The sequence below is a fragment of the Penicillium angulare genome, assembly GCF_028827245.1.
Source record: "Penicillium angulare strain IBT 27051 chromosome Unknown utg000004l_segment0_segment0, whole genome shotgun sequence".
NCBI classification, from domain to species: domain Eukaryota; kingdom Fungi; phylum Ascomycota; class Eurotiomycetes; order Eurotiales; family Aspergillaceae; genus Penicillium; species Penicillium angulare.
In genome coordinates this window covers 1,173,027-1,200,950 of record NW_026623163.1, presented here as the reverse complement: position 1 = coordinate 1,200,950, position 27,924 = coordinate 1,173,027, and the positions used below count along the sequence as shown (strand labels likewise).

The 27,924-nt window shown below is 46.3% G+C and overlaps 9 protein-coding genes across 9 annotated transcripts; 7 read left to right on the top strand and 2 right to left on the bottom strand.

The window, feature by feature from the left end:
- Positions 1 to 3,733: 3,733 nt before the first annotated feature.
- On the top strand, positions 3,734 to 4,308 carry N7478_004379 (uncharacterized protein; the record flags this gene model as incomplete). The annotated part of the gene is made up of 2 exons (XM_056920593.1): positions 3,734 to 4,246; positions 4,300 to 4,308. 2 exons carry the CDS (start codon positions 3,734 to 3,736, stop codon positions 4,306 to 4,308), a joined length of 522 nt encoding a protein of 173 aa, XP_056778630.1.
- A 2,021-nt stretch (positions 4,309 to 6,329) lies between these two features.
- Positions 6,330 to 8,292, top strand: N7478_004378 (uncharacterized protein; the record flags this gene model as incomplete). Its single annotated transcript, XM_056920592.1, has 2 exons — positions 6,330 to 8,192; positions 8,254 to 8,292. 2 exons carry the CDS (start codon positions 6,330 to 6,332, stop codon positions 8,290 to 8,292), a joined length of 1,902 nt encoding a protein of 633 aa, XP_056778629.1.
- A 635-nt stretch (positions 8,293 to 8,927) lies between these two features.
- N7478_004377 (uncharacterized protein) lies at positions 8,928 to 9,335 on the bottom strand (the record flags this gene model as incomplete). Its single annotated transcript, XM_056920591.1, has 1 exon — positions 8,928 to 9,335. One exon carries the CDS (start codon positions 9,333 to 9,335, stop codon positions 8,928 to 8,930), a length of 408 nt encoding a protein of 135 aa, XP_056778628.1.
- Positions 9,336 to 9,731: 396 nt separating this feature from the next.
- Positions 9,732 to 11,036, top strand: N7478_004376 (N-terminal C2 domain-containing protein; the record flags this gene model as incomplete). The annotated part of the gene is made up of 5 exons (XM_056920590.1): positions 9,732 to 9,744; positions 9,839 to 9,855; positions 9,912 to 9,935; positions 9,988 to 10,403; positions 10,451 to 11,036. The coding sequence occupies 5 exons, from the start codon at positions 9,732 to 9,734 to the stop codon at positions 11,034 to 11,036; spliced, it is 1,056 nt and encodes a 351-aa protein (XP_056778627.1).
- A 511-nt stretch (positions 11,037 to 11,547) lies between these two features.
- Positions 11,548 to 13,945, top strand: N7478_004375 (phosphatidylinositol-3-phosphatase YMR1; the record flags this gene model as incomplete). Its single annotated transcript, XM_056920589.1, has 3 exons — positions 11,548 to 11,571; positions 11,649 to 12,131; positions 12,185 to 13,945. The coding sequence occupies 3 exons, from the start codon at positions 11,548 to 11,550 to the stop codon at positions 13,943 to 13,945; spliced, it is 2,268 nt and encodes a 755-aa protein (XP_056778626.1).
- A 509-nt stretch (positions 13,946 to 14,454) lies between these two features.
- Positions 14,455 to 15,616, top strand: N7478_004374 (40S ribosomal protein uS3; the record flags this gene model as incomplete). Its single annotated transcript, XM_056920588.1, has 3 exons — positions 14,455 to 14,608; positions 14,796 to 15,109; positions 15,290 to 15,616. The coding sequence occupies 3 exons, from the start codon at positions 14,455 to 14,457 to the stop codon at positions 15,614 to 15,616; spliced, it is 795 nt and encodes a 264-aa protein (XP_056778625.1).
- A 1,921-nt stretch (positions 15,617 to 17,537) lies between these two features.
- Positions 17,538 to 19,800, bottom strand: N7478_004373 (phenylalanine--tRNA ligase subunit beta; the record flags this gene model as incomplete). The annotated part of the gene is made up of 9 exons (XM_056920587.1): positions 17,538 to 17,701; positions 17,762 to 18,570; positions 18,623 to 18,864; positions 18,924 to 19,190; positions 19,245 to 19,374; positions 19,428 to 19,504; positions 19,562 to 19,581; positions 19,635 to 19,675; positions 19,748 to 19,800. 9 exons carry the CDS (start codon positions 19,798 to 19,800, stop codon positions 17,538 to 17,540), a joined length of 1,803 nt encoding a protein of 600 aa, XP_056778624.1.
- An 848-nt stretch (positions 19,801 to 20,648) lies between these two features.
- N7478_004372 (protein phosphatase 2A structural subunit TPD3) lies at positions 20,649 to 22,986 on the top strand (the record flags this gene model as incomplete). The annotated part of the gene is made up of 9 exons (XM_056920586.1): positions 20,649 to 20,711; positions 20,804 to 20,909; positions 20,969 to 21,120; positions 21,176 to 21,667; positions 21,732 to 21,846; positions 21,898 to 22,042; positions 22,097 to 22,197; positions 22,257 to 22,594; positions 22,648 to 22,986. The coding sequence occupies 9 exons, from the start codon at positions 20,649 to 20,651 to the stop codon at positions 22,984 to 22,986; spliced, it is 1,851 nt and encodes a 616-aa protein (XP_056778623.1).
- A 2,673-nt stretch (positions 22,987 to 25,659) lies between these two features.
- N7478_004371 (ferric reductase-like transmembrane domain-containing protein) lies at positions 25,660 to 26,641 on the top strand (the record flags this gene model as incomplete). Its single annotated transcript, XM_056920585.1, has 2 exons — positions 25,660 to 25,972; positions 26,070 to 26,641. The coding sequence occupies 2 exons, from the start codon at positions 25,660 to 25,662 to the stop codon at positions 26,639 to 26,641; spliced, it is 885 nt and encodes a 294-aa protein (XP_056778622.1).
- Positions 26,642 to 27,924: the final 1,283 nt, after the last annotated feature.

The window sequence follows — 27,924 nt, the reverse complement described above, 5'->3', positions numbered from 1 at the left end:
CCAGCGGTACGAAGTAACAATACCGGTTTTGTTGGTTCTTCAGGGCCCCGACTCCTTTGTGTGAGGGCCACATGATTGGAAGTGATCTCATCTCACAGAAGTGGTCCTCTTCCATGCGCGAGATGGCTTCTTTCGTGCAATCAGCGCCTTGGATTCCCACAACCTAGCACAACCCTAGAGCCTGGCGGCATATGATTTCAGTCATGTGGTCTGGGTGTCGCAAGGGGTGGGGGGTTTGTCAAACGGTTGGAATCGGCCTTGATAGAAGTTTCCAAAATTATTCCAAGTAAAATGGTGTCGGTTCAACAAGAATATCCAATTTTTTGCCATATTTTGCTACGCTTCGCTGGCAGATTTGTTGGCAGGTCTCGGAGAACGCGATGTCTGTGTGGAGTTTTCCTAATATAGGACTGTGTTGACTGAACTGCGCCTCACTCCGGAGCCGCGCCACGTCACTCGCCACTGACCCCACTGACCTGTGGCAGTGCGCATAAACACTATGAGCACAACTCCATGGATCTATACAATCAATGCATATGAGTACCGTTGAATTTTAGCGCCGAGCAGAGTTTTCCGTTGCGCAAAATGTTGCTAATTTCCAATCAATTATGCTCGAATGCTTGTTCTCAAAACCTCCTTCATGCACGTATACGCATCAAGTCCAGCTGATATGCAGCCTGAAATGCAGTATCGTGTGTCTAACTATATCACCGAGTATACCGTCCTGGTCACGGATCACTTTAACTTTTACTATCCTATAGTAGACTCTATACCGGAACTTCTACCAGCATCACTTGACAGCGTATGAGTCATTGAAGTGCCGATAGCGGCAAATTCGAAACTGAGCTGCCGTCATTCTCTTCACCGACAATGTACCCAGGGAGTTTTCGGAGCGATGCCCAACTCAATGTATAACCTGAACAGTTTGAGAAGCTCAAAATATTAACATTTTAAGTGAACGCTCCAAGTCTGCAGAACGACTCATTGTCTCAAAATCAAGATTCGGAATACTTGTCATTTCAGCACGGCACGTTCTCACGACTAGTCAATACAAGTTTTTTTGCCTTACTGCCTAGATAGGGACATTTAATATAGACGGACCACATTCCGGTATGATGTATCAAATTGTGTTCAACATGTAAGAATTCCTTGGGATTACTCTATTAGCACTTCCGCTTCTCAGGCCGCTCTACGCCGATCACATCTGCACATGGGCAAATTTGTGCATGGTGGCCCAAACTCAACTTCCTCATATTGCAGAAGCACATGCATATGTTCGTGCATTCTTTTTTCATTGATCTCGTCGGCAATTGTTGAAGGTTTTAGTCTGCGTTGCCGATAACTAGATGTAAACTTTCTTTTCTCGGGAAACAATAACCTGTACTATGTGTATGATTTTAGATCCTTGAATCCTTGTAGTCACACCCTAGAAGGTTATGGTCTCAGATAGTCACATCTGTTCACGTCTTTGCAGATTATGGAACTAGAAATCATATTACCCAATACTATAGGAGTGGATCGATAAACAAAAAATACCTGTGGGTATCTAATTTAAGCGTTGAAACTCGCTGCATGCTGATGCACGTTATAAAATTGCCCCTCGTGGAAAGATCGATAGTATTTGGGCATTCACTTGAGACAAGGCTGTGACCATATTCCTTGGACTCTTCTAGGCCCAAACATTACAATTACTGAATCTAAATCTAATTTTTTTTATCCCATAAGAAAACAATGTCATTGGGATTGTAGGTTGTGATTGGTGATAGCATACGGGAGGAGGCCCTTGCTGTTTACAGGAATAACATGCCCTGAATACCATGCATGCCAGAGAATTCAACCCGATGTAAGTTTTCTTCACATCATCTGGAGTGAGATCAAAGTTGAAAGTTTGATGAAGCGCTTGGGTGACGACATGCAGCCCCTTGGGCGGCTACAATAGAGTTTGTCACCCACCCTTGAAACCATCGCCCCATCTAAATCCACAATGTCATTCAATCTATAGAATCATAGAATTTCAAGAATTGCTTTCTTCTACGAATAAGCCGCGTCATATGAACCAGATTATCGAACGGCATATTTGTGGACAATCTGTTACAGTTTGTCATTGCCTCACTCATGGAAGCTTCACTCCGAACATCCGCCAATGTTTCTCAAGCTAAATTTGGTAACACTGAGGTCCGAATTGTGCGTAGAGATTGCAGGGCATCAGATTACCTTATTGGTATTAATATGATCATACCTTTAAAAATAATTATGTAACCCTTTTGTATACATCCTATTGTACTATGGCTCTCCGATATAGATTCAATTATGGATGCTGTGGCTTCAGCTGTTGCCCGGGTGTCCTAGGTACCAATGATGTACATATAATAATCCCGCATCATCGTGACAGTCGTTCTCTTTCTTTCATCGTGTTGGGAAATTTTCTGGGGCTCCAGCGCAAAACTTCCAATGTATATAGATAAGTCGTTGTTGGACATGATGAGCCATAAAGTAAGTTGTTGTTTTGAAGGACTCATATGTTCTGTCTAGTACTGATACTCGCCTTCCTGGCTCATGATAGCCAACTTTATTCTCTTTTCCTACACACGCCCCTTCTCACCCCCAGGTCAAGGTATTAGGAGAGGATGCGATACTATATATTATAGATGAGATAAACTCAGCTGCGGTGATATTTCAATATTTCAACGCCATCGATGACTTGTTTCTCTTTGTCATCATGTCAAAGTTAACAGAGCGGTAAAATATCTCCGTCGGATATTTTGTCGCGGTGTATTACCGAACCCTGGGACGTTTCCAGGGAAGTTGAAGAAATTGGTCACCTTTAATACTTGGAACTTCGGAATGATCATAGTCAAACTTACCATTGATTGCGACATTATAAGTGACTCTAGGGCCCAGCTCTTTGATGTCTACCTCAAACTCGACAGACATTGCCAAGCCAAGGTTCTTCCTCAAGTCTTGTACGCGAAATCATCTAATATCTTCGACTATCAAACTATCCTTTATGAACTCTCCTACCTATTCATGAAGGAGCAAGATGCAGAAGACCGTATTCTCTCAATCAAGCAATAATCAGATCCTCTCACGGCATATATCGACAGGTTCGACCAAATTTAGTTGAATTTCGCGGCCAATTCTTGTTCCATTCGGAAAAGATCTCTTCCTTCCGAAGGGGCGTGCATCATAAAGTTGGGATTCACCTGAATGAATGTGCTGTCTATGGCCTTCCGAAGACGATCCGGAGTTCATTTGCCTAGTCCAAGGGCTTTCTGGAATCCCTGAATCATTCTACGACGACCAATTGGACACCACCAAGTCTGCCACTACAACCCATTAGGACGTAGGACTATTCCAAGAAGTATCTGTATGTGACACTTCCAATACCCACCTATCTACTCTATCTGGGATAAGAATTAACTGAAATCGGCTTGTATGAGAAATATACAGACTAGAGTGGCTAACATCACAATGGGTGCTTCTGGTTAATTTATTGGCGGACTAAAGATACTATGCACCAAAAACTGTCAAAAAATGAATTTTTTTTAAAGAATGGAGAGAAAAGAAATTTCGATTTGTTCTTAAACTAATTGAATCAGAACTCTACATTCAAGCCCTTTTTTGTGCTGCGTAGTACTAGATCCTCATATGAACGTTTAATGGAAAAGAGGGGTAAAGCAAATTTAGAATTCCTAGACGAGGCTGACTTCATCCTATATGACATGTCCGCAAGATGTTGGCTTTCCTTGATCTCCCACCTGAAATTCGCCTAAAAGTATACGCTTACTCGTTGAACCCAAATGAATACGTAAAATGCTATCGAAAAATCGCAACAAATCCTATTCTCGGCTCTGCTTTCACGAGAACCTCGAACACTAGGTCTCTAAGCCCCCCACTATGCGATACACCTCGTCCATATGTTGAACGACATACGCCGACTATTCTTCTACTTAGCAAACAAATCACGTATGAGGCACTTCCGGTTCTCTACCGGATACCGTTGACGCTCCATGGAACACCGCAAACATACTTCGTCATGCGCCAGATGGATATTGCGGAATTTATTTCCGAGCATCTCCTCCAGAAAATTGAATATGCGATCCTACGCCTGATTACGCCTGAAAAGTTCTTTGTTCTATCGCTTCTGGATATCTGGGGTGCAGGCAATCGACTCAGAAGGCTGGATGTTTATCTCCCCGAAGAGGCAGAACGCAACAGCCGACATTGGGAAATAGTTGGAACTAGGGTATGGTTTGCATTCCATTTTTTCCAGCATTAATTATCACACATGCTAAATAGGTGATATAGCTCCGGACCTTTTCTAAAATGGTCCACGTAATGTTCCATGAAGCTCCCAATCCCCTAAGAGAGGATAGGGGATCTGATGGTGGACCTTGACAAAAGTCTAGTTAATTCCAGAGATTATATGCATTTCTGGGCACAGCTCCAGCAAAACTATGCGACCTCAATGGATGCGTGCTAGTGTTTGAATGAGACTACTATGTATTGCGGGTGCAACTACGAAGTAGATAGCGTCATATAGTATAACCCTGGAAATAACCTAGTTCAAAAGTCTGCTATGATACCAAAAGGTTTTGAAGATCGATATGCCGATCAATATTCAGGAACAGGAAGTCAGTAGCGAGATTTTTACAGGGCAATAATTGAAATCGTCCAATGAAAGTAAGTTAGTCTAAGAGCCACAACGGAAATGATTGCCCAATTTCTCCGATGATCTTTCTTCGGGGCTCGGCAACCATACGAACAACGGTATCTCATCACAAGAGAACCTTGGAACAACCCCAAGTCCGGGGTTAGTGAGTATGGGGGGTTGGCATTCCTCAGTTGAGAGGCTCAGCCCTCTATTCAAGATGTCAAGGAGGAACAAAAGAAAATGCCGAGAAAAACTGCGTTCTGAATCCATGAGTAAGGATGTGTTTATTTACGAAGATCGGCCTAGAACGCAAGGGTCACTTGTGTTAAAACGTGACAGTGCTCGATGAGCCACTCCGCATTTTGAAAAGCAGAAGTAAATTATTCTTTTGGTCACGCGAATATGGAAAAGGCTTGGCCAAACCCCATTGCACAATCCATCAAATTGATGATTTTTTTCTAATCCGGGGAATCGGCTCCAAATGAACCCCGACATTCCATTACGCGAACTCCACGGCGCCGATCATCATTGCGCTAACAGCGCGTGTGCCCCACTAACAAACGAGAACGAGGGATTTAACTGCTTTTCCAAGGTTTCGCAACAAAATACGGAAAATTCATAGAAGCTGGCCTTTTGTGGAAAATGGATGACATCTTATTAATTAGTCGAGGTTGAGCAGATATGGGCACTGGTACTAGGTAGCTGTTGCATTGGCCAAGTTCGGGAGTTCTGAGTCAATATATATAGATGAAATGCAAGCCACCCGAGACCCAATTGCCTAGTGTATAGTCTAAACATGTGTCAAACGATCTTGTAGTATATGAGGTGACTACCACAGGTAAACGGAAAGTTAAAATATTGGGGTTTCAACATCAAATGGGTTTATTTATATGATAATTTAAGCGAGCAATGCGGAGAGGACCTATCGGGATAGAGGCAGCCCAGATGGACCTACAAAGTCACGATTGGCGAATGAGAATGGAGTCGAAATGATGACCCTTTAGCACGGGCCTATTCAGATATATCCACCACTGAGACAAGATCGGCAATTCAATTGGTCCGCTCACCTGCCTTTCCATGCTAAACGAATGGAATGATGAAGATTCGAGCTACTGTTACATGCGGACATGCAGATCCCTAACACTATGGACAGTTCCTGACCCGATACATGAACTAACAGGGAGGCTAAAGCCCCCAGTAGCGAAAAGGCCAAGATATTATTGGTTGTCCCCGCAAGTCCAAGCCACTAATTGCATAGTAATGGCATAAAATATCCTTCTATCGGCAGGAAAGGGAACGAGCTTTCATATCGCGCTCGTCACGTTTCATCCCGCTCCAAGACCCTTGGGACCCGCCTTAGCCAAGGACCCATACATCCTATATATGAAGAAGCCAAAAAGGGAAATTGAGTCGCTGCAAAGGGAAAGGCTCAACCGCTGTTGGGAACTGACATCAGCGCAAAACACGGCATGGCTATGGATAGAGTCCGATCGACTCACATGTGGAGTATGGACGTCCTCGGCTCAAGCCATGGAGTGGACCTGGGGAGGGGAGTGTCAAAGACATAAAAGGGGCAGCATGTCTCTTTGTGCATTGAGATTGATTCTGTCAAGAGAAGGTTGCTCATCAAGCCAGCTAGCAACTCGTGTCTCGGAGACTAAAGTAACGGCTCAAGATGCGTTTCTCAGCTGCTTTCGTCTCAACGCTTGTACTATCTGGTACTGCGTTTGCTGGAGCTGGAAACCAGACAACTTCTTTGGAGGCATCTCCTTCGGCCCATGCAGATGCGGAGACGCTGTCAGTTACCCAGCATAATGCCAAAGCCGATACCGGGTCAGACGTTACTTCGCTAGCCAATCCCAAGGACGATACTTCTATCCCTCCTTCCACTTCTCCGGAATCACCAGAAGCCACCCCTCATGTCACAGCAACAGGTAACCCTAACGGGAATCAAGATAACGACAACGGCGAACCGACCGAGCCTCCAAATGCTGTATCATCGCAACAGACCATTCATTCTACCGCCCAAGACCCTGCCAGATCTACTGGAAATGGCAATGGTTCCATGAGCCCCAGCAGCACCGGTATCTCGGACTCTAGTGCTAGCACTCAGGATTCCCATGGTACTACGAGCCCGGGCTCAAAAACCTCAGGTACCCTTTCCACAGAGACAGCTACCGTGACTCGTACTGGTACTGCTGCAGGAAGTAGTAGCACTTATGACGGTGATCAAGATGACGACACTCTCTTCAGTTCTTGGGATGACTTTGGTGATTTTTTTGAAGGCTTGAAAGGTCTTTTGTCGCCCACGCTCCTGGAAGATATCGAATCTTTCTTTCATCATGTTGCTTGGTTACTCGATGATCAGACAACGACGAACACCAAAAATTTGATCAACACAGCTTCTGGTCTTCTCACAAAGAGCTTGATCAACAAGCTGGAGGGACTTTTGGACAATGCCAGTGAGCTGCTGACCCCTGAAGTGGTTAAAAATCTCAAGGAATTACTTCCAGAGCTTTCTCCTCAGCTTCTGAGGGAGGCTAGCAGTCTTCTTGATAACGCAAACAAACTGCTTACCCCAGAGACTACATCTGAACTTCAGAAGTTGATCTCGATGGTGGCACCAGTTATCAAACCAGAGCTCTTCCAAGAAGTCAACAGCTTGCTTACAAACGGTAACAAGCTTCTCACCCCCAAATTCATCGACGAGACTCGCGACCTGATTGGCACGGTGGCACCAGTCATCACTCCCGACTTGCTGAAGGAGGTGAACTCTTTACTTTCAAATGGTAATAAACTGCTCTCCTCGGAGTTTATTGATGAAACAAAGCATCTCATTGGAACTGTGGCACCGGTCATTACGCCTGACTTGCTGAAGGAGGTGAACTCTTTGCTTTCAAATGGCAACAGGTTACTCTCATCGGAATTCATTGATGAGACGAAGCATCTCATCGGAACCGTGGCACCTGCTATTACCCCCGAACTCTTGAAAGAGGTCAACAGCTTGCTTGGCAACGGTAACAAGCTCCTCACGCCTGACTTCATCAACGAGACTCGTGGTTTGATCAGCACCGTGGCCCCAATGATCACCCCAGAGCTTTTGAAAGAGGTCAACTCCCTGCTTTCTAATGGTAACAAATTGCTGTCGCCGAACTTCGTCAACGAGACGAAGGGATTGATTAGCACAGTGGCTCCCTATGTCACCCCCGAGCTCCTCAAGGAAGTGAACTCGTTGCTTTCTAATGCAAACAGTCTTTTGACTGAGAAGACAACCAAAGAACTGACCAACCTTTTGGATATGATTGGACCAGCCTTGACGCCGAAATTGTTGCAGAATGTATCCTGGTTGCTGGGTAACGGTACCACTTTACTCAGTCCGAGCTTTGTCAATAAGACCATGGGATTGATCGATGGAATTGCCCCTGTCGTTACCCCAGAGCTTCTGAGCCAGGTGGGAGGCTTGTTGAACAATGCAGATGAACTTCTCACCAAGAAGTTTGTTAACGAGACACAAATATTGATCGAGGATGCTTCTGACGTAAGTTGGCTATCTTCGATGCGAGATGACGTTTTTCACACTAACTTTGCTCCTTACCTAGATTCTTCCTCTGGTTACAAGCTTGTTGGATGCGCTCTAATATTCAAGTTTGAAACATTAGGTTCGGATCTATATAATCCACGTTCACTCATGATTAATGTTTGAGTACGTCTAATACGATTTAATTGATTGGAATTTCCGGATGTTCCACTGGAGGAGTTGCAAGACAGATGGTAGATCGCTTGTAGATCCGGGTGATATATTCGTCATTGTAATCATGAAATATATGAGTATCTGAGTTCGAGGTGATCGATTGGTGCGGCTCAGATGATACAGAGCGTGGCCAAGGGTGACCATCTCGAGAACGGTAGCGATGCATGCCCATTGTCATGGGACAAGTTCAAGCTACCATAGTTGGCCCTGGTTTGCTGTCTATAGCCCCAGTGATATACGACTGGCTTGTATATGTCGATATTGGGATCGATAAAAATATAGCCTCTGGCTATGTGTGACCAGTGGGTGGTGTCTTAGCCAAAAAAATTTGTTGGAGGTGCCCAATGGGATGAAGCCAATAAAGCTTTTTCGCGGACTGGAAGCGAGACGAGCCTGTGAAGTGATCGCTGGCTTTCGCCGGGATTCACCGGGGTGGTCCCAAGTTTTGACTCGGGTCATTTGTCGCTATCCGAATGTCAAGGGTGTCAAGGATTTAGATCAGAACGCTTTGTCGAAGTTGTTTCAAGATGGAATGTCCGATGCCTTCACTTGGTGGTATTTGGAGACGACCTTAAGCTCGGTATCTCTTTCCTTGTTCTTCTTGTCCATTTCTCTTTGGATATACTCTCTCTTCTTCTCAGCTTCCTCGATTTTGCGCTTTATTTCCTTAGCGGCCTGCTCCTGTGCTCTCAATGCCGTCTCGCGAGTCGGGAAGTCTTGTCGCAATTGTTCAAGTTCAGAATGCACATCTTGCTCTTCAATCGGTTGGCAGGTGATCGGATGGTAGCGATAGACTGGTAACGGCTCACTTGGTACCTGAATTTCAGGGAGATCGGGGTGAATGGCCGTAGTCCGGATTGGTGAATCAAGTGGAATGGCGGAGGCAGCCTCAGACGGCGGAGAGAGGAGAGAAGTTTCCGCTTTTTCCATGGTTAGGCTTTCGCTACCAACCCTAGGCTCGTGAATTGTTGTGAAATATACTAGGATTATAAATATAAGACGGTAAAGGTGGTAGATAGACGAGTGAAGATGAGAAACATGCGCAGGCAGGAGCGGGTTCCCACGGCTTGGAGATTCTGCCATAATCCCCACACCGCCCCATTTGCGACGTATGCGGGGAGACTTGCTAACCCCCGAACTTTCAGGCGCAATGAGGCTTATGCTGATATTAAATTTTTCCATTGAAACTAAAGTCATAGTCTTGGGCAGGGCATAAGTGGACGCTGTTTTACCTTTGAATTCAGCCTTGGGCAAGGTCACCAGCTAGCCGCGGGCCATTGCATCAGCCATAGGTCCTTTGGGCTCGTTTGCATACACATAGAAATTATGCAGGCCTTTGGTGAGTCTTTCGTCTCTGGTTCTTGGCTACGGTGCTTCCTTGCTGTTTTTCCCCAGTTCTCTTGGAAACTTGCTAATCATGTTATGGTACATAGTCCCAAAGAATCGGAGAGTAAGTTCCACTTTGAACAACTAGATGGAAAACGAATACTCACTAATATAACTCAGCCCCGGTTTGAGCTTGTTTTGAGAGTATGTTTCATCTGGATTCTTTGAAGGCATTCAAATATTGATATATCAGCAGATAATAGACATCAACAATGTTCCATTGGGCAATGGCACTGCGTCGGTGCGATGGCGTCTACCATCATCAAGTGCTGCCACTGAGAGCCAAGGCCACACGGACAAGGCACCCCTAGTGGATCATCGCGCATCGTGGAATTATGAAAAGACCTCTCTTATAAGGATTACTATTGACAGGAACTCGATGCTGCAAGAATGCGACATTAACTTTGAAGTCTTGCAAGAGTTTCATTCCTCGCCCACCAATGAAAAGAATTTACTTGGAAAGATCAAATTGAACCTCGCCGAATACGTGGACAAAGTGGAAGAGGACGAAGGTGTCATCAGGAGATATCTGATGTTCGACAGCAAGGTCAACAGCACACTTAAAATAGGTATTGCTATGCGTCAAATCGAAGGGGACCGCAACTTCACAACGTACGTCATTTCGATATTCCTTTAGTTCAACTACTAACCATCAACAGACCTCCATTGAAATCAGCCACTGTCTTCGGAGGCATTGCAAGGGTTGTCCACTCTGGAGAAGGAGGCGATTCAGATGATTCCGGTCATTTACCATCAATCAATACCAAGCCCAACGAAATGGCAGATATGCAGGATATGTACCGACGTACATTAGCCGCCTCATGGATGTCTAGGCCATGTGATTTACCCGCTGATAAGTTGATTGAGGACTTATTTGATGGCAGTTCTTGCTGGAACAATGATTCGCATAACAACCTACCTGACGGGCACCCGGGAGATGATCGTCAGAATAATTTATTAGGTGCAGAAGCCGCCGAAAGACAAACTCGCTCCGCAAAGAGGCTCTCGCCTAGTTTTGAGCGACGTCCCAAGAGTTCTTCTAGCTTCCATTCTGGGGGAAGCCCAAAACCCCCTGATTCCCATTCTACCTTGGGGTCTTCTTCTCATCATAAAGATGCCGACCTAGAGCATCCTTTGTATGATGGCAAAGGGCGGAGCTGGAAGAGCCGGAATGCTGAGCATGAACGTTCTGAGTTTTCAGTTCGAGAAGATTTGCGCAGCTGGGAAGTGACATCAAAGGAATAAATCCGTTCACACTTGGGTATCTCCAATGGTGTATACATAAACTAAAAGCAGACCATGTCGTGATCGCAGTACTGTGAATTAATCGCACTCTCATACATTTTGTTTGATAATAGAACATTTCTTCAAAAGAAATAAAATCATTATAATAGCGCTTGATTTCATCTTTAATCGGGAACATGATCTACCTATAAACAAAGTGCTGCATATCCCATCCAGAACGGGTGGGAACCAAACATGACGCCCTGCTGGATCTAGCCCCACCGGACGAGTCGGGGAATTGGGGAGCCGAAGCTGACCGTGATGTGCAACTCTTCCTCCCCAACCATCGGCTCCCCGCTGCCCAATAATTCTTGGCCCCTGGGGAATCAACATATTTGATCTGAAAAAAAGATTGTTTTCTTCTGGTACCTTGAAGCCCCACCCTTGGCTCGGCGTTTGCCGTCTTTGAAGTTGCTGTTCCCCTCATTCATTATGAAGGTCATGCGCGCATAGTGATTGCACCTTCGACGGCATGGAGAAAACACGGATTGCTAAGGTAAGTTCTCGATTTACAACAACCTCAACACTTCAATACCCACGAATATATCTAATAGTAATACTCTCATGGCGCAGGTTGAAAATGTGACCTTGGCCCGCCGGGCTGAACAGGTGGATGGCAGCCTCCACCTCACCCCTCACCACTTGATATTTTCCCACTTCCCGCCTCTCTCCAGTGAGGACCAGGCCAAAGGTGTCACCGTCAGACCAAGAGAGCTCTGGATTACCTACCCCATTATCGCCTTTTGTACCTTGCGACCAGCTCCCGCTGCATCCCGCCAACTCTCCTCCATCCGCCTTCGGTGTCGAGACTTTACCTTCGTCTGTTTCTATTTCACCAACGAGCAAAAAGCACGTGAAGTATTTGATGGTATTAAGCAGTGGACATGCAAATCAGGTCGCCTCGATAAGCTATACGCGTTTTCATATCAACCACCTCCGCCCGAGAAGGAATTCAATGGGTGGGACTTGTACAACCCGCGCCAGGAGTGGGTACGCCAAGGAGCCCTAAAAGAGAACTCAGGATGGCGTATATCCGAAGTCAATACCGACTATAGTGTAGGTTTGTTTAAAAACATATGCGTGTTCTATCATACTAATATTCTCGCTAGTTCTCCCCGACATACCCCGCATTGATTCCCGTGCCCTGTTCTATATCCGACAATACCATCAACTATGCAGGACGATACCGCTCCAGAGCAAGAATTCCTACTCTCACATATTTCCACCCCGTGAACAACTGCACCATCACAAGAAGCTCCCAGCCACTGGTAGGCGTGCGCCAACATCGCAGCATTCAAGATGAAAAGCTTCTGGCCGCTATCTTCTCAACTTCTCGATCAGAGCGTCCCTTGGCCAGTTTTGCTCAATCTCATTTAGAGAGGGAAGCATCCGATTCAAGCCAGGAAAGCTCAGGGTCGAATCAAACAGATCCAGATATGTCAAATGCTGAGGAAATCGAAGATGATATGCTAGCTGCGGCCCACGGGGACCCTGAGGAACAACGGCGTTTGATCTATGGTGCACAGCAGCAAAATCTTATTGTCGATGCCAGGCCAACCGTCAACGCCCTTGCGATGCAGGCAGTTGGGCTAGGCTCGGAGAATATGGACAACTATAAGTTTGCTACTAAGGCGTATCTGGGAATCGACAATATTCATGTCATGCGTGATTCTTTGAGCAAGGTGGTAGACGCCTTGAAAGAGACAGACGTGACGCCGCTTGGACCTAATCGAGATCAGCTGGCACGAAGTGGGTGGTTGAAACACATTGCCGGCATTCTAGACGGGGCTGGGTTGATTGCTCGTCAAGTTGGACTCCAGCACTCTCATGTGCTGATCCACTGCTCTGATGGCTGGGACCGGACAAGTCAGCTAAGTGCACTCAGTCAACTTTGCTTGGATCCTTACTTTCGCACTTTGGAAGGTTTCATGGTTTTGGTAGAGAAAGACTGGCTTTCGTTTGGACACATGTTCCGCCATCGATCAGGTCACTTGAACAGTGAAAAATGGTTTCAGATTGAAAATGAGAGAATTGGCGGCGACAGCAATCGTGGATTTGAAAGCAGCGGAGCAGGAAAGGCCATTGAAAATGCGTTCCTCAGTGCTAAAGGTTTCTTTGGTCGAGACAACAATAGTCGTGATTCGTTGCCAGATTCTGATGGGGAAATGCAGAGTTACGATTCTGACAGTCCAGCTAAAAAGCCAAATTCTGCCCCACGCTCAATTGTGTCTGAGAAAGAAGTCACGAAAGTCAAGGAAACCAGCCCTGTTTTCCACCAGTTCCTTGATGCTACCTACCAGCTGGTGTATCAACACCCAACTCGCTTTGAATTCAACGAACGCTTCCTGCGACGCTTGCTATATCATCTCTATGCTTGTCAATTTGGAACATTCCTGTTCAATAGCGAGAAGGAACGATTGGATACAAAGGCGAGAGAAAAAACTCGGAGTGTATGGGACTATTTCTTGGCCCGTCGAGAACAATTCACCAACCCACAATATGATCCTGAAATTGATGACCACACGCGCGGCAAAGAAAGATTGATCTTCCCCAATGCGAACGAGACGCGCTGGTGGAATGAATCGTTTGGTCGTTCGGATGCAGAAATGAATGGACCTCGACCTTCTGACGCCTCGGGCGCAAGCGAGAGTGAAAGTCCTGTCCCTCCTAGGACTTCGGTGCTGACAGGCATTGAAACTGCGCAGGAGCCAGTAAGCTCGGGAATTCCAGGTGCCAATGTTTCCAACGTTGCGGCATCGGGGCTTGCTGCTGTTACCTCTGGCATTTCAAGTCTTTCCGTCCTAAAGAATAACCCATCGGAACCTAAAGGAGAAGAGAACCAGAAGCAAATGGAAGTGGAAATGCAATGAGTTACAGAGGAGATTGAAAGGATCATGAACGACTGTCATTTTCTGGTCAATTTCGATATGGCGTACGTCGAAGTTATTACGTACGGAGCATTCTAGGATTACAAAGACACCTTCATCGAAGAATATTACCATTGAAAGCGATTATATACAAATGAAGAATGTTTTCCTCGTCTCGTCTTAATTCGTACACCCCGGATCTGAGACACATGGAAAAAAGAGATGTGGAAGGAACTATACGGTAGGCCACATAAAACCCTTAACTATACGTCATTGATGCCTTGGATTTTGAGGAGCTCCGTTTTGACACCTGTCCCTTAAGGTGTCAACGCTAGTCTTGATTTGTGCTGTAAAGTAAGCGAGGGTTGAGCCCTATCCCGATTGGGTGTGGAAGCCCTACGCCCAAAAATTCCCCACTAAATCAAACTCGCAACCGAGCGACCAACTTTCGACCTCGACCACGCCCTCCCCCTCGTCGACAACCCCCAATTCCACCAACCAGGAACGCAAAAATGGCCGCTGTCCAGGGTGCTATCTCCAAGCGCAGAAAGTTCGTCGCTGACGGTGTTTTCTACGCCGAGCTGAACGAGTTCTTCCAGCGCGAACTTGCTGAGGAGGGATACTCCGGTGTCGAAGTCCGTGTCACTCCCACCGTGACCGACATCAGTACGTTCGCCCTTCGATTTTCCCTACTGTGAATGAATATTGGGTAGAATTGGAGATATACAAGAGGAGGGAAAGGCTAGAATGTCTAGCATCGGAAACATCGACAATTTTGAAGATCCATCATTTGGAGGGAACTTATGCACGAATTTCGTGACCAAACGCTGACCGGTCGTTTCTTTCTCAACAGTCATCCGTGCCACCCACACCCAGGAGGTTCTCGGTGAGCAGGGTCGCCGCATCCGCGAGCTCACTTCCCTCATCCAGAAGCGTTTCAAGTTCCCCGAGAACTCCGTCTCCCTCTATGCCGCTAAGGTCCAGAACCGCGGTCTCTCCGCTGTCGCTCAGTGCGAGTCCCTCCGCTACAAGCTCCTGAACGGTCTTGCCGTCCGTCGTGCCTGTTACGGTGTCCTCCGCTTCATCATGGAGTCCGGTGCTAAGGGTTGCGAGGTTGTTGTGTCCGGAAAGCTCCGTGCTGCCCGTGCCAAGTCCATGAAGTTCACTGTACGTTTACACCAATCATGAAAAGAGGAATGAGGGGAACTACGTGCGGGCTTTCAAGGTTACCGATACCTTTTCTATGTTGAGACCGAGAACCCGCGCTCTTTTCTCTCACGTCCGCACACGATTCGCGCAAGCAACTGCTCGTTCTCTGCGAACATTTTACTAATATACTGTTTACAGGACGGTTTCATGATCCACTCCGGTCAGCCCGCCAAGGAGTTCATTGACTCCGCCACTCGCCACGTTCTCCTCCGCCAGGGTGTCCTTGGTATCAAGGTTAAGATCATGCGCGGTTCCGACCCCGAGGGCAAGTCCGGCCCCCAGAAGACCCTCCCCGACTCTGTCACTATCATCGAGCCCAAGGAGGAGCAGCCCGTTCTCCAGCCTATGAGCCAGGACTACGGTGCCAAGGCTCTTGCTGCCCAGCAACTCGCCGAGCAGCAGCGTCTGGCCGAGGAGCAGGCCGCCGAGGCCGAGGGTGGTGCCGAGGGTTACGCTCAGGAGTAAATGTTTTCTCTGCATTAAAACTGGCTATACCTTTTCCTTTCTTCCTGTTCTAACCTAACCTCATACTCTCAACCTCACGCAATCAAAATTACATGAAGACTTCAAAAAATCTTCGCCTTGACGATACCTTGTCATTATAACTATCTGTAGTCTCTTTCCTCGTGAATATTCTCGTACGAACCTGCGTAGGTACTATGCCTCTGATAGTACATAAATTTGATCTTGAATTACCTCTTCATTCCCACCTCTTCAGTCCCGCATAAACACGAAACTTACTAGAGCGACTCAAATGCTCCAACTTGAACTTGAGCAAACCCAGGAATATTCATGGTCCACAGTGCCCACGCAATTGATTCTATTTCTCCGGAGTCCGAGTCGAGAGGCCTGGGACTTATCCACTATGTACAACTTTAAACTAATGTTCGAGATCCCGTGGTCGAAATTTTGCGCATATGCCACCTGGGACCCGTTCATACCTACAATTAAACGGTTCCAATAGTACTGGACCGATATATATCTCAAAGACTCAAAGACTTTCCAAAGTTTGATCTTGTTAAGGCCATTAATTCCAACTTGAAGGTTTCAATGAATGCTCAACTAGGTATACCTAGGTATATCTCAACCCCCGGGCCATGATCGTTCGTGAATTCAATTATTTTACATGGATTTTTGAGATATATATTCCAACAAGCCATTGAGGTAGGTGTCATGATATAAAATCGTTTACATCCAGACCGAGTCTGTACTATGATACTGCATTTTGGCACAAGCCTGAATGAGAGAAAACTTAGATACTTGCATGAGACAGCTATACACCGCGTAGTCAATAAAATTTTAATGTGTAGTGCGATCTCGAAAATCCCTACTTCAAATAAATTTTAAACTCGACTCCACGTGGGGCGGTTATCAAAAAGTGGGTCCGGGTATATCGTGCGCTGGGTTAAGGGTGTGTTGGAAAAGAAACGTCATGGGAGCCGCAATGTAAACTTTGAAAATAATATGTGGTGTTGAAATAAAACCAGGAGTTGGGTAGAATTAGGTGGTATCGCGATATAGGTCACGCAGATGAGAGAAGAAGGTACGAGCAAGCGGGCTGGAGGGCCTGCTAACATTGATGTCATACATTGGCCCAAGACAAACAGGGCTGTCACGAGGAATGATGTTTAATTCAAACAGGAGGTTCAAATATGGAACAAGCTGGAGTCGAACCCTTGAAATAAAAGGGGTGGTTTTTCGTAGGGAACTGCTTCCCAACTCACTTTCATCTCTGACTCTTGAATACTTTCACTTTCATGCAAAACGGATTGTCATCCAGCACCCATTGCAAACACAAACACCCACCATAAATCCCAAAAGACAGATATAGATTAGAAGAAATAAATTTTGGCTTGTAAAAAAAAAGATGCCCACAAGCCACGTGGTAGGTCCGTTGCTAGCTTTGTAACGGCGCCATCCCCCCGCGTGGGCGCAGACTTATACTCGCCGTACCACTCCTGACTCCCACATTCATGGGTCCCTATGTACCTGAAGTGGGGGCTCGCAAACTCGCATTGGAACGACATAGGGGTGGAAACAACTGAGCTACGGGGCGGGGCTTGGATGCTAGGAGGCCATAAAAGCAATATTTCTGTTTAAAAGTTAGGAATCAAGGCATCAATATTACCGGATACACTGGAAATAGACAAACAAGGGCTATGCGTGCAATCCTTCAAGTGCTTTAAGCATGGTTTTCAATTCAATCATGTGGCCAAGTGAATAGCCTCAGTGAGCTACAGCAAAGGAACAGATAAGTAATGCTTAAAACTTTATTTTATTTCTTTTGGATTCTCTGTAGCTCTAATCAAGACATTGCATATCAACAAAGAGCACTCCTCATCATGTCATCATCTGCGTGAATCTTCACAGGGCATAGCTATATAGCCTACAGAAAAGGCTCGATGTTGATCTCAAGAGTGCTGACAGGTAACTTAAGATCGTACTTCTCCAGCACAGTAGGGTGCAGGATACCGAATTGACCAATAACGTGTTCCTTGCCGCCAATGCGGGCATGGATGGTGGCAGCATGGCCGGCGAAGTAGGTAGGGTCTGCAAACGGGGAATTAGCATCTTGAAAGTTAACGACAGGCAATATTATGAAGTACTTACTATCAAATTCCCTGATGAAGTACTGCGACTCAGCGGTAGCAGGGTTATCGAGTCCTTCCTCACCGATGATGAAGGCACTCTTGAGCATCGCCATCACACGGTCCAAGAGACCGTGAACAACCTCGAAACCACTGGTACGTCCGTACCAAGCAGCAGCGAAGTGTCGCTCATTGCGACTTTTGCGCTCCAGTGTCACATCCTTGAAAGCGACATCACTGACCTCGAAGATCTTCATGGGGACAGTGTGACTCTTGTTCTCACGGATTGTCTTCAGCAGACCGGGAAGCAAGCTAGTACGGACAACCTGGAACTCCTGAGTTTTAGGATTGGCCAGCTTGACAGCAGTGTTTCCATCGTCCTTGCGGTTCAACCAAGCAAAGCTCTCATCGTGTGAGCACAGGATCAGAGGGAGAACCTCAGTCCAGCCAGCCATGGCAGCCTCGACACGAATGATGTCAGATAGCTTGTTGATGGGGAGGGGCTGAGCAACAGTGCCAGACTTGCTAGGGAACGAGCGAGGAAGGCTGTTGAAACCGTAGGCGATGGCGACATCCTCCATGATATCGCACTGGTGAAGCACATCAGCACGGGTGGGAGGAATCTCGACCTCAACGATGTCAGGCTTGGTAGCGGAAGGCTTGGCACGGAAAGCCATCTTGGTCAGTCGGCTGCTAATATCGGCGGCAGAGAGTTCCAGTCCACAACATTGGTTGATGTAAGAGACCTCAGCCTCGGCAACACGAGGGGAAAGGTCGGGGGTAACACGAGACTCGTTATTGTGCTCTGAGACGATTCTGATGGGCTCAATGCTATGGGGGAGTTAGTGTGTCCCTTTAGAATGTTGAATGACATGCTACTTACGTGAAAGGCTCCGCAGTGTATTGAGAGAACATGGTAACTATCATGCGGTTCACAATCTCAAGTTTTGTGCGGTCAAGGGCGGTGATCTCGATGAAAACATTGGTGGTGTTGACGGAGATTTTGGAGTGATCGCCGTTGATAATGGGAGGAAGAGAGCAGACTGTTCGCTTCGAATCGTAGATGACGGGGTAAACTGGGGAGTCGCGAATGATATGCAAGTACTTGCCCAGCTGCTGGTGTTTCTGTTGTGCGGATGTATGAGCATTTTGACGGCATCCAAGATTTATTAGATTAGACAAACCTCGTAGAAGTTCATCAGCTCTTCACCGTCCATCTCCTTGGTCTGATTCAGAGGAGTGAACTTGATATCCTTGGGAGGCAGAGCCTCGTAAGTGAAGGGCCCTTGAATGGTGTCTAAGTCATGGGTACCGATGGAAACGAGGGTTCGTTGACGAGCCAAGTTCTGGTGAAGCTTGTCCTGTAGAGCAATGAAGGATGCGTAGCGAGCTTCGTCGAACTGAACATTTCGCAAGATGGCACCTGAGACGTACGGGCGGATCTTCGTGGTCTATCCGATAGGTTTAGTATTTGATACTAGCAAGAAATATCAAGAGAGACCTACATCTTCCTTAACGATAATCTCCTGCAGCTCTCCACTGGGTGGGGAAACCAGCTTGTACTCAGGCAAGGGTTTCTGGCCCAGGAAAATGTTGAGCATCAATTGGATACCCTCGAAGCAAAGCAAATCATATCTGTACCATATCTCAGTTTCCTTTCCAATTATGTGTGTGTGTTTCCGACGTACCGGTTGGCGGGGATTTCAATCTTAAGCTGTGGAGGCTCCTGCACGCCGTCGACGATCGGTCGCTCGGTATTGGTAGTCTAAAAGATGTTAGGACCACAGGCATTTGCAAATATAAGGATTTAATCAAGTCGTACATCTTCGTCAAGTTCAATGCCTGAATTATCTGTTAGCGCATGCCCCGCAAGAAACATTTATGATTTGACTCACCAAACTCGAAGCACAATTCATCGAACTCCTCCGTGGTATACCTAAAAAGAAAATGACAAGTCAGGATATGCAGGCAAATCCAGGGCGGTTTCCTTCCAGGTAGAAAAACATACTCCCGGCCTAACTCCTTGAAGAGAGCGGCCTTGTCGACTGAAATAGTGGGCATGGCGGGGGATGTTCGCTATGCGATGCGACACGAATCTGTTCGCAAGGTTCACTTCGGATTAGCAAATGAATGTTCAAATTGGAGGCAAGAAGACCTCACGAGTCTTTCTGGATAAATATAATCAAAGCACGTACCAATTCCAAGTCACGCAAAGAAACACACTTAGCGAGGGGAAGAGAGAGATATGACTCCGATCGGATAGAAATTCTGCCCGTCAAAGCCACCACCGCCACGGTCCCCCCCTCTTTTCTGATAGACGGTATTGTATGGTCACACTTCCAAGCACTTTGACTGACGTGGTGGGATGATTGCGGGTGGTGGTCTGTGCAGTACTGTATGTAATTTACACCAGCCGCAGTGTTTGGTCACAGAAAGCTCAGAGCCAGCACAAGTGGGCGTAAACCATTGCACGATCTCAGGGATATCCACGATTTCCAACTCAGCTACCAATTTATACCAGGGTCAGATAGAATTGCTTACGTATTGATCAACTGGAGGTGTGTTCCTTCTACTCTCATCCCGGATTTTGTTGCTTCCTTCCATCCCAGCTTGGTAGTCTGCGGCCCAAAACCCCACGAAACCTCGCTCCGGCCGCTCTCTCCAACTACCACTCCCTTTCCCTTTTCATTTTTGAAATCATCTTCACCGCGCGCGTCGGGACTAATTTTGCTGCGGACTCCAGTGCATTCGGTTTATGTTATCATACCACCTTTGAACGCAATTAATTTTTGTTTCGCTGGGTCGAACCAACCCGCTTCCGATATCAACCCTGCCCTCAGGACTGGGACCTGCTCGCTCCGACTCCCAGAAACGCCACTTAATAAACACAAGCTACACCGATACCCGTGATGGAGGGCCAAAATGAAAATGACGAGCTTTACCCTATCGCGGTGCTCATTGATGAGTTGAAGGTATGATGGATGATCTCTTGCTTCCCCCTCCATGCACCGCTCCGGTGGAGGGGCTATTCGTATGTGTCAAAGCTCACGCTCCAATCTCCTAGCACGATGACGTCCTCCTCCGCCTCAATGCTATTCACCGTCTATCGACTATTGCTCTTGCTCTGGGCCCCGAACGAACCCGAGAAGAGCTTATTCCATTCTTGGATGGTTGGTCCCCGCTCACCGACTTCTACCGCCTGGATGCGCCTAACATAAACTGTCCTTAGACTCCGTCGAGGATGAAGATGAGGTCTTGACTGCCCTCAGCGAGGAACTCGGTAACTTCACAGAGTATGTGGGAGGACCGGAACACGCGCACGTGCTCTTGTCCCCATTGGAGAACCTGGCAGCCATCGAGGAGCCCTTGGTTCGGGAGAAGGTCGGTGATACGTCACTTAGCGTTCGCCATGCGATTTTGCTGATTATAAATATAGGCTGTTGAGTCTCTCAACAAGGTTTGCGAGCAGCTAGATGAAAGCCAGGTTGAAGAACACTTCGTTCCCCTTGTCCTCCACCTCTCGAAAGCCGACTGGTTCACCTCCAAAGTCTCGGCTACCGGGCTTTATTGTACACCATACCGAAAAGCCACCGCGGCGACCCAGCAGAGCCTCAGACAACATTTTGGAGCCTTGGTACACGATGAGACCCCGATGGTGCGCCGACAAGCCGCGAACAACTTGGCCAAGTTTGTCAAGGAGATGCAGGCTCCTGTCGTTATCGATGAAATGATACCCCTTTTCCAATATCTCGCAAGCGATGACCAGGACAGCGTTCGCTTGCTGACTGTGGACATCCTCATTGCAATCGCGGAGGAAATTCCCAAGGAGCAACAGCCTAGTCATGGAGTGCTGTTGACTTCGCTGCGGAATCTATTTGAAGATAAGAGCTGGAGAGTTCGATACATGGTCGCTGATAGATACGAGAAGGTTCGTGTGCCGATTGACAGTCGGTTGCGGGACTTAGGGATTTGGTTGCTGATTTCATATATAGATCGCCAAGGCAGTGCACGAAGAAGTTATCACGCGCGATATGGTACCGGCCTTTGTGAAGCTTTTAAAGGATACCGAGGCTGAGGTTCGCACGGCGATCGCTGGACAAATTCCTGGTATGTAAAGCGTTTCCGTTCAGGCTCAACAATCATTAACACAATTTTCAGGATTCTGTACATTGATTGACCGCGACACTCTTCTCAATGAGATCATGACGAGCGTAGAGGATCTCGTTTCGGACCAGTCTCAGCACGTTCGAGCCGCGCTTGGAACTCAGATCAGCGGCCTCGCGCCTATTCTTGGAAAGGAAGAGTTCGTCACTTCCCACCCACATGAGAGAGACCATCACTAACATTTGATTATCAGGACAATCGCCCACCTTCTCCCTATGTTCCTTTCGATGCTCAAGGATGATTTCCCTGATGTCCGCCTTCACATCATCTCTAAGCTAGAGCAAGTCAACAAAGGTATTACTCGGTCTTCGTATAATTCAATATTGTGTGGCCGAGCTGACGTTTTACTCCAGTTATTGGCATTGATCTTCTCTCCCAATCTCTCCTTCCCGCTATTGTTCAGTTGGCCGAGGACAAGCAGTGGCGCGTCCGTCTTGCTATCATTGAATACATTCCTCTCTTGGCCAGTCAGCTGGGAGTTAAGTTCTTTGATGAGCAGCTGAGTGATCTATGCATGGGATGGTTGGGTGATACAGTCTTCTCCATTCGAGAGGCCGCAACCCAGAACCTTAAGAAACTTACAGAAGTCTTTGGGGTAGAGTGGTCTCAGGAGTCTATTATTCCCAAGGTGGTAGCTATGGGACAACACCCTAACTACCTATACCGGATGACAACATGCTTTGCTATTTCTGTGGGTTTTATTGACTTCTATAGTAACCTCTGGATTGTGCTAATCTTTTGCAGACCCTTGCCCCCGTTGTCACGCTTGATATCATCGATACCTCCATTCTCCCCATTCTGGACCGCCTGGTAGCGGATGAGATCCCTAACATCCGATTCAACGTTGCCAAATCTTATGCTGTTCTTATCGATACGCTTCGTCGCCTGCCGGCAGATAAGACCTTGGTTGAGATTGAGAAGTCTGGAGAGACAGTGACCCCTTCACCCCGGAGCCAAGAGCTTATCCAGCAAAAGGTTCTGCCTAGCTTGGAGAAGTTACAGGCAGATGATGATGTCGATGTCCGATACTTTGCTACCACTGCCGGTGGTATCCAGGATGAGGTCATGCAGACTTCTCCTTGAGAATATTCACAACAGGGAATTTGATTTCCATACAAATTTACTACTCTCTTCCTAGAGGGCTTCCCCTCATGTGCGCAAAGCGCAAACGCTCATGTGGATCATGGACATGGGAATCCTGTCAGCCTAGAGAATAGCCAGCTTTTGGGATGAGATGTCTTGACGGCGTTTTCTTTTCTTTTTTAAATGTAGAGGCTTTTTTTTGATCCATACATAATGGTCTCTGCCAGTCCGAGGTAGTCATAAAAGCAACGACGACAGCATTAATCTTTTTTTTTGGTTTGCTCATAGAAGTATCAACCCCTCTTATTTATTGTAGAGACCATTATATTTGATTCTTGAGTAAATTGGGCATGGATGTGTTGTTTGCAGATATCAACAATTGAACTCTACGTATTATGTAGCAATGGGCGAGTCAAATCCTTCTATTTGTCAGCGACACCGGGGATAACGTGATTCCCGGCTGACCGGGCGCCCCGGCTGAGCGAGCGACCCCACCAAAATTCAAAAAACCATCAATTTTCAATAACTATTAAAACAACAAAAACAATAAAATATTGACTATTTAACACGTGTAGGGCATTTAGTATAAGTATGACCTTTAATTCCACATCTAGAACACGTTATCTGCTGACGTATTGTAGGCATAGAAGGTAAAGCTGGCTCAGCCTCAGTTTCTGCAGGCACGTCTGGCAAAGATATATCTTTGCTTTTAGTCTGATTCTCAATCACCACATCATCTTTACCACTCTCCAAACCTCCAAATAGGCCTTTTTGAGTAGTAAATATATGCTTTATAGCACGTTTTTTGATTTGTTTTTTGTTAGTAGCTTCCAATTGGCTACAACGATCTTGGAGAAAAAGATGGTGATGAACGATTTTGATAGTCATATTACATGTCTTCTCAATCTCTCGTTTAATCGGTGACGATATGATTGATGACGATGATTCTAGACCTTTTTTGATCGAAGATTGCGATTTTGTGAATTTTGACAGAGTCTAAAGAGTATTGGGGTCGCTATCGCTGCCGGACGATATTGGTCGGTAATCCAAGATCTCAAGAGTAGGAAGAGACTCTAAGTATATATTCAACTTTTCTAAGACCCTATTAGGATTAAATGGTGCTAGTCTAGTAGCTAAAAAGCTATTCTGGATAGTAGAGCCTTTAAAAGTCTTTAATCTTGCATCTATAATCATTTCAAGAAAGTCTTCTTTGTCGATAGAATTGACTCTATTCCGCATCAAGTTTAAAACAGCTCCACTATAAAGCTTTTTTAACACTGAAAAACAGCCTACATCCAAAGGCTGTAAAAGATGGGACGCATGTGGAGGCATACAGATTGGAATAATCTGGTTTTTCTCGCAAAGTTGGTCAAATTCAGGGGTTAAATGACTTCTATGACCATCGAGGACTAGTAAGCAGTATTTCCCAACTCTTTTCCCAATATTTGGGATAAAATGATGCTCCAACCACCATAAACCAATTGTATTGGTCGTCCAACCATTTTTACTTATAGTTAAACGAGAGCCTTTTTGGTTTTGAAGAAGATAAGGTCGTAAATGTTCTGGAAACATTTTTCCTTTGAAAATGAAAAGTGGAGGCAAAACACTTCCGGAAGCTCGAATACATTCAATTATAGTGACCCATTCACGATTTCCAGCTTGTAAAAGATGTCTTTTACTATGGTATTCTGCCGAAGAAATAACCTTTTGCGTTGAACCAATACCCATAGCAAAACCGCTCTCATCAAAATTAAAGATATCGTCCGAAACAATACCCCACTTTTCGATTGTTCTTTGGACCAAATCAAACCATGGTTTAATAATTCGAGGATCTTCTGAAAGAGCTCTCTGATAGTCATATCGTCGTGAAAATCGACTAGAGAGGTTTGGACGTCGTTTAATAAACTCTGTAGGCCAATTTTTACCAATACTAGGCAGTAGGGTAGTAGAGAGTGTATTTTTCTGCGCATGGAGTAGAATATTGGCCATATCTCGCAACATAGAGAGACTAAGAGCTGCACCTCTTGAATCCATAATTAAACGCCAATCTTCTATTGAATTTTCTTCAATTTCAGAGAAAATATAGCGATTATGTCGTTTTTCAACACATGATTGACGTCCATTAAGCCGGGCCTTCAAAGTTGAGACCGGTAGTTGAAAAGACCGCGCAGCGGCAGCAGCAGAGGGATATTTACCATCTTTTATAGCTTGTATAGCTAATAAAAGACGACCCTCCTGTTCGACAAGCTTTTTTTTCCGATCAGAGCGTTGGGGTGGCATCTTTGTTGTGATTAAAAAAAAAGTACTGTTTTGAAAGTGGATTTTGATGGGGCCGCTCGCTCAGCCGGGGCGCCCGGGCAACCAGGAATCACGTTAGCACAAGTACGCCAAATAATCCAAACCGTACACGTCACCTTCTAGCATTTGCCAATTCTCCTCGATAAGCCTTATCACAGTTACTCGTACTAATGGATTCGAAATAAACCATTTGGAAGGCCCATCTCGTACTATTCCAACACCTCAACGACTGGAATATCCATCATCGGTAGATTTGAACCCCGGCAGTACCGCGGAACTGCATCTCATACAGGACCACCTTCAAGGAGTGTATTAAATCGGTCAAGATTATTATCTATTTTAATTCGCCACCCAAATCACTTTTACTCTCATACGATGGTGTTATCTTGGCCGTGGCAGTTTGTTTCGCTCTCCGAAGAGGAAACGATCCGCCGGCGAGAGCTGCTTGATCTACGAGGCGCCTTTGCACAATGGTCTGTCATGTTGGTCATTATGCTCCTCCGAGTCACATATCAAGGCTGGAAATCCATATCTCAAGCAAATCACGGAGCAGATCAACCTCGCCCGCCTATATCTTGGTGGAATCGGCCTCCCGTGACAGGGTGGCTTGAAACCCGGAAACAATATGCTGTGTGCGGCCTGTGGCTCTCATGGCTAGTAGACCTTTCTGTGTGGAACAGTGGAAATGGTATGTTTTGACATCTTGTGTTCTTCTCTGATCTCCAGGACTAGGCCTACTAGGCAGAGTGCAACCCATACTTACACTGTGATCACCCTTGTTATAGATTATCTCCATCTCACCAAGGCTCTGGGCCATGTTGCTCTCTCCCAGATACCCTTCCAGGTTTTGATATCGCCAGTAGCATACATATCGACCTCTAAACCTTCAGCACCATCTATCTTCTCATTCTTAACCACCGTCCCTCAGGGGACTCTCACACCGTATCACCGCCTATTCGGCCGCGTGGTCATTTCACCTCTGCTTTTCGGCCATGCCATTCTCTATCTTTCTTTCTTTGTGCAATCTAGTCACCCGGAGTTTGGTTCTCTCTTGGCAAAACGGATCCAGGATCTCGATGTTCAGTGTGGTCTTTCGGCGTTGACTGCGGCGATTGCTCTGCTGTTCTTTGTTCGTCCTCGTGGGTCGGCTAAGAAGGGAGTTGCTCGTGCCTGGGATGGAGGGTCTATGCAGGATCGTCGAAGAACTTTCTATTTCGGTCATATCTCGCTGGTTGTGGTACTTTGTGTTGCTGCTTATTTCCATGTTGCACAGGCACAGAAGTATATGGTCCAGTCATTAGGGGCGTTTATGCTGAATGGGTTTGGATCTTGGGTGATGGTGAAGTATGGGAATTAATTATAAGTTGCAGGTGTATCTGTTTGATAGAATGTTCATTTTGTGTTGTCCTTGGGGCGGTCTATATACTTCGTCCATAGCATTCATGAGTATCGGAAACCTTGGGAAGGACGCCCGGGTGCCAATGACAGGTTTTGTAATTTCTAAAAGAAGAATGACCATCGGCAGCTTCGACACCTTCAGCTACTTAGTCCTAGCCAGTTATGAATGGGATCGAAAGCCGGTCGAAGACCAGACCGGAAAGTGGAGAGGGTTAGAGAGAGGCCCGGTGACGGCTAGGTGGATTGGTACATTGTGCTTGATCACTAATCATGAATAAGAGATGGGTCAAAACAGGGGTACAGCTGGCGAATGCGGATATAAGTGCCGTGAAGATAAATGATTCCAAACCTTAGGATAGAGTGCGACCAGATACATTGCAAGCCTTATACGTCAGGTCCGAAAATGATTCCCAACAACGAAGGATTTGCCCAACTGGGTGTTGACTTTGTTCTGTCGTGGGTTTTTTTTTCATCAGCACCTGAAAGGTTTACTACGTCTAATTCTGCAGGTTGGAATGGCCATGTCTTTTCCACACGCAACCTTTGGGTGTACAAGAGCCGTCAGGTCATGCTATGTCTATGCAGCGGCTTTTACTTTCAGGTGCCCCTTTTGAACTCAAAGTCGCTCTTCCTGGGAAGTTCCTGCTCAGTAACTAGATAAACTTTTTGAACTCTCTGGATATCTTGGATTAGATGGAGACATTACCTCTATTCAAGCATGGAATAGGATCTGTCGCCGGTTTAACATCGGGGAATTGCCAACAGGAAGCCTGGACAGGTTACGATCTGCCATGCTTCCATGTATCCAGTGTAATGGGTAATTGTTACCTGACCGTCCAATGCTCGTTCATTGATTCCGGCTTGCAGAGTCGTAAATTGGCGCGGTCGTGATACTAAAACTATATGTTGGAACAAGACCGACCTGAGAAAAGGACAGACAGTCATGTTTTATATTCACCTTCAAAGTTTCTTACCTTCACTGTATCTTGACCAACGGCTACGTCATAGTTCCATGGAAATATAGACGATCGTTTAGATAGAATATAATGTAGAGTATGCGTTTCAAGCCACCCCCCCTGCGATATAGCCCATCCGCTACTAGTAGAGGCGCACTCTTGTATTAAATTCCAAAAAGGTGTCCCAGGAGTATGATGAAGGCACTCAGGGTACGCACAGCGGAAGATGCGGACCTAAATGACACATCTGGACTTCCTTAAGCAGGAATTGAATTTTGTGCCTTTC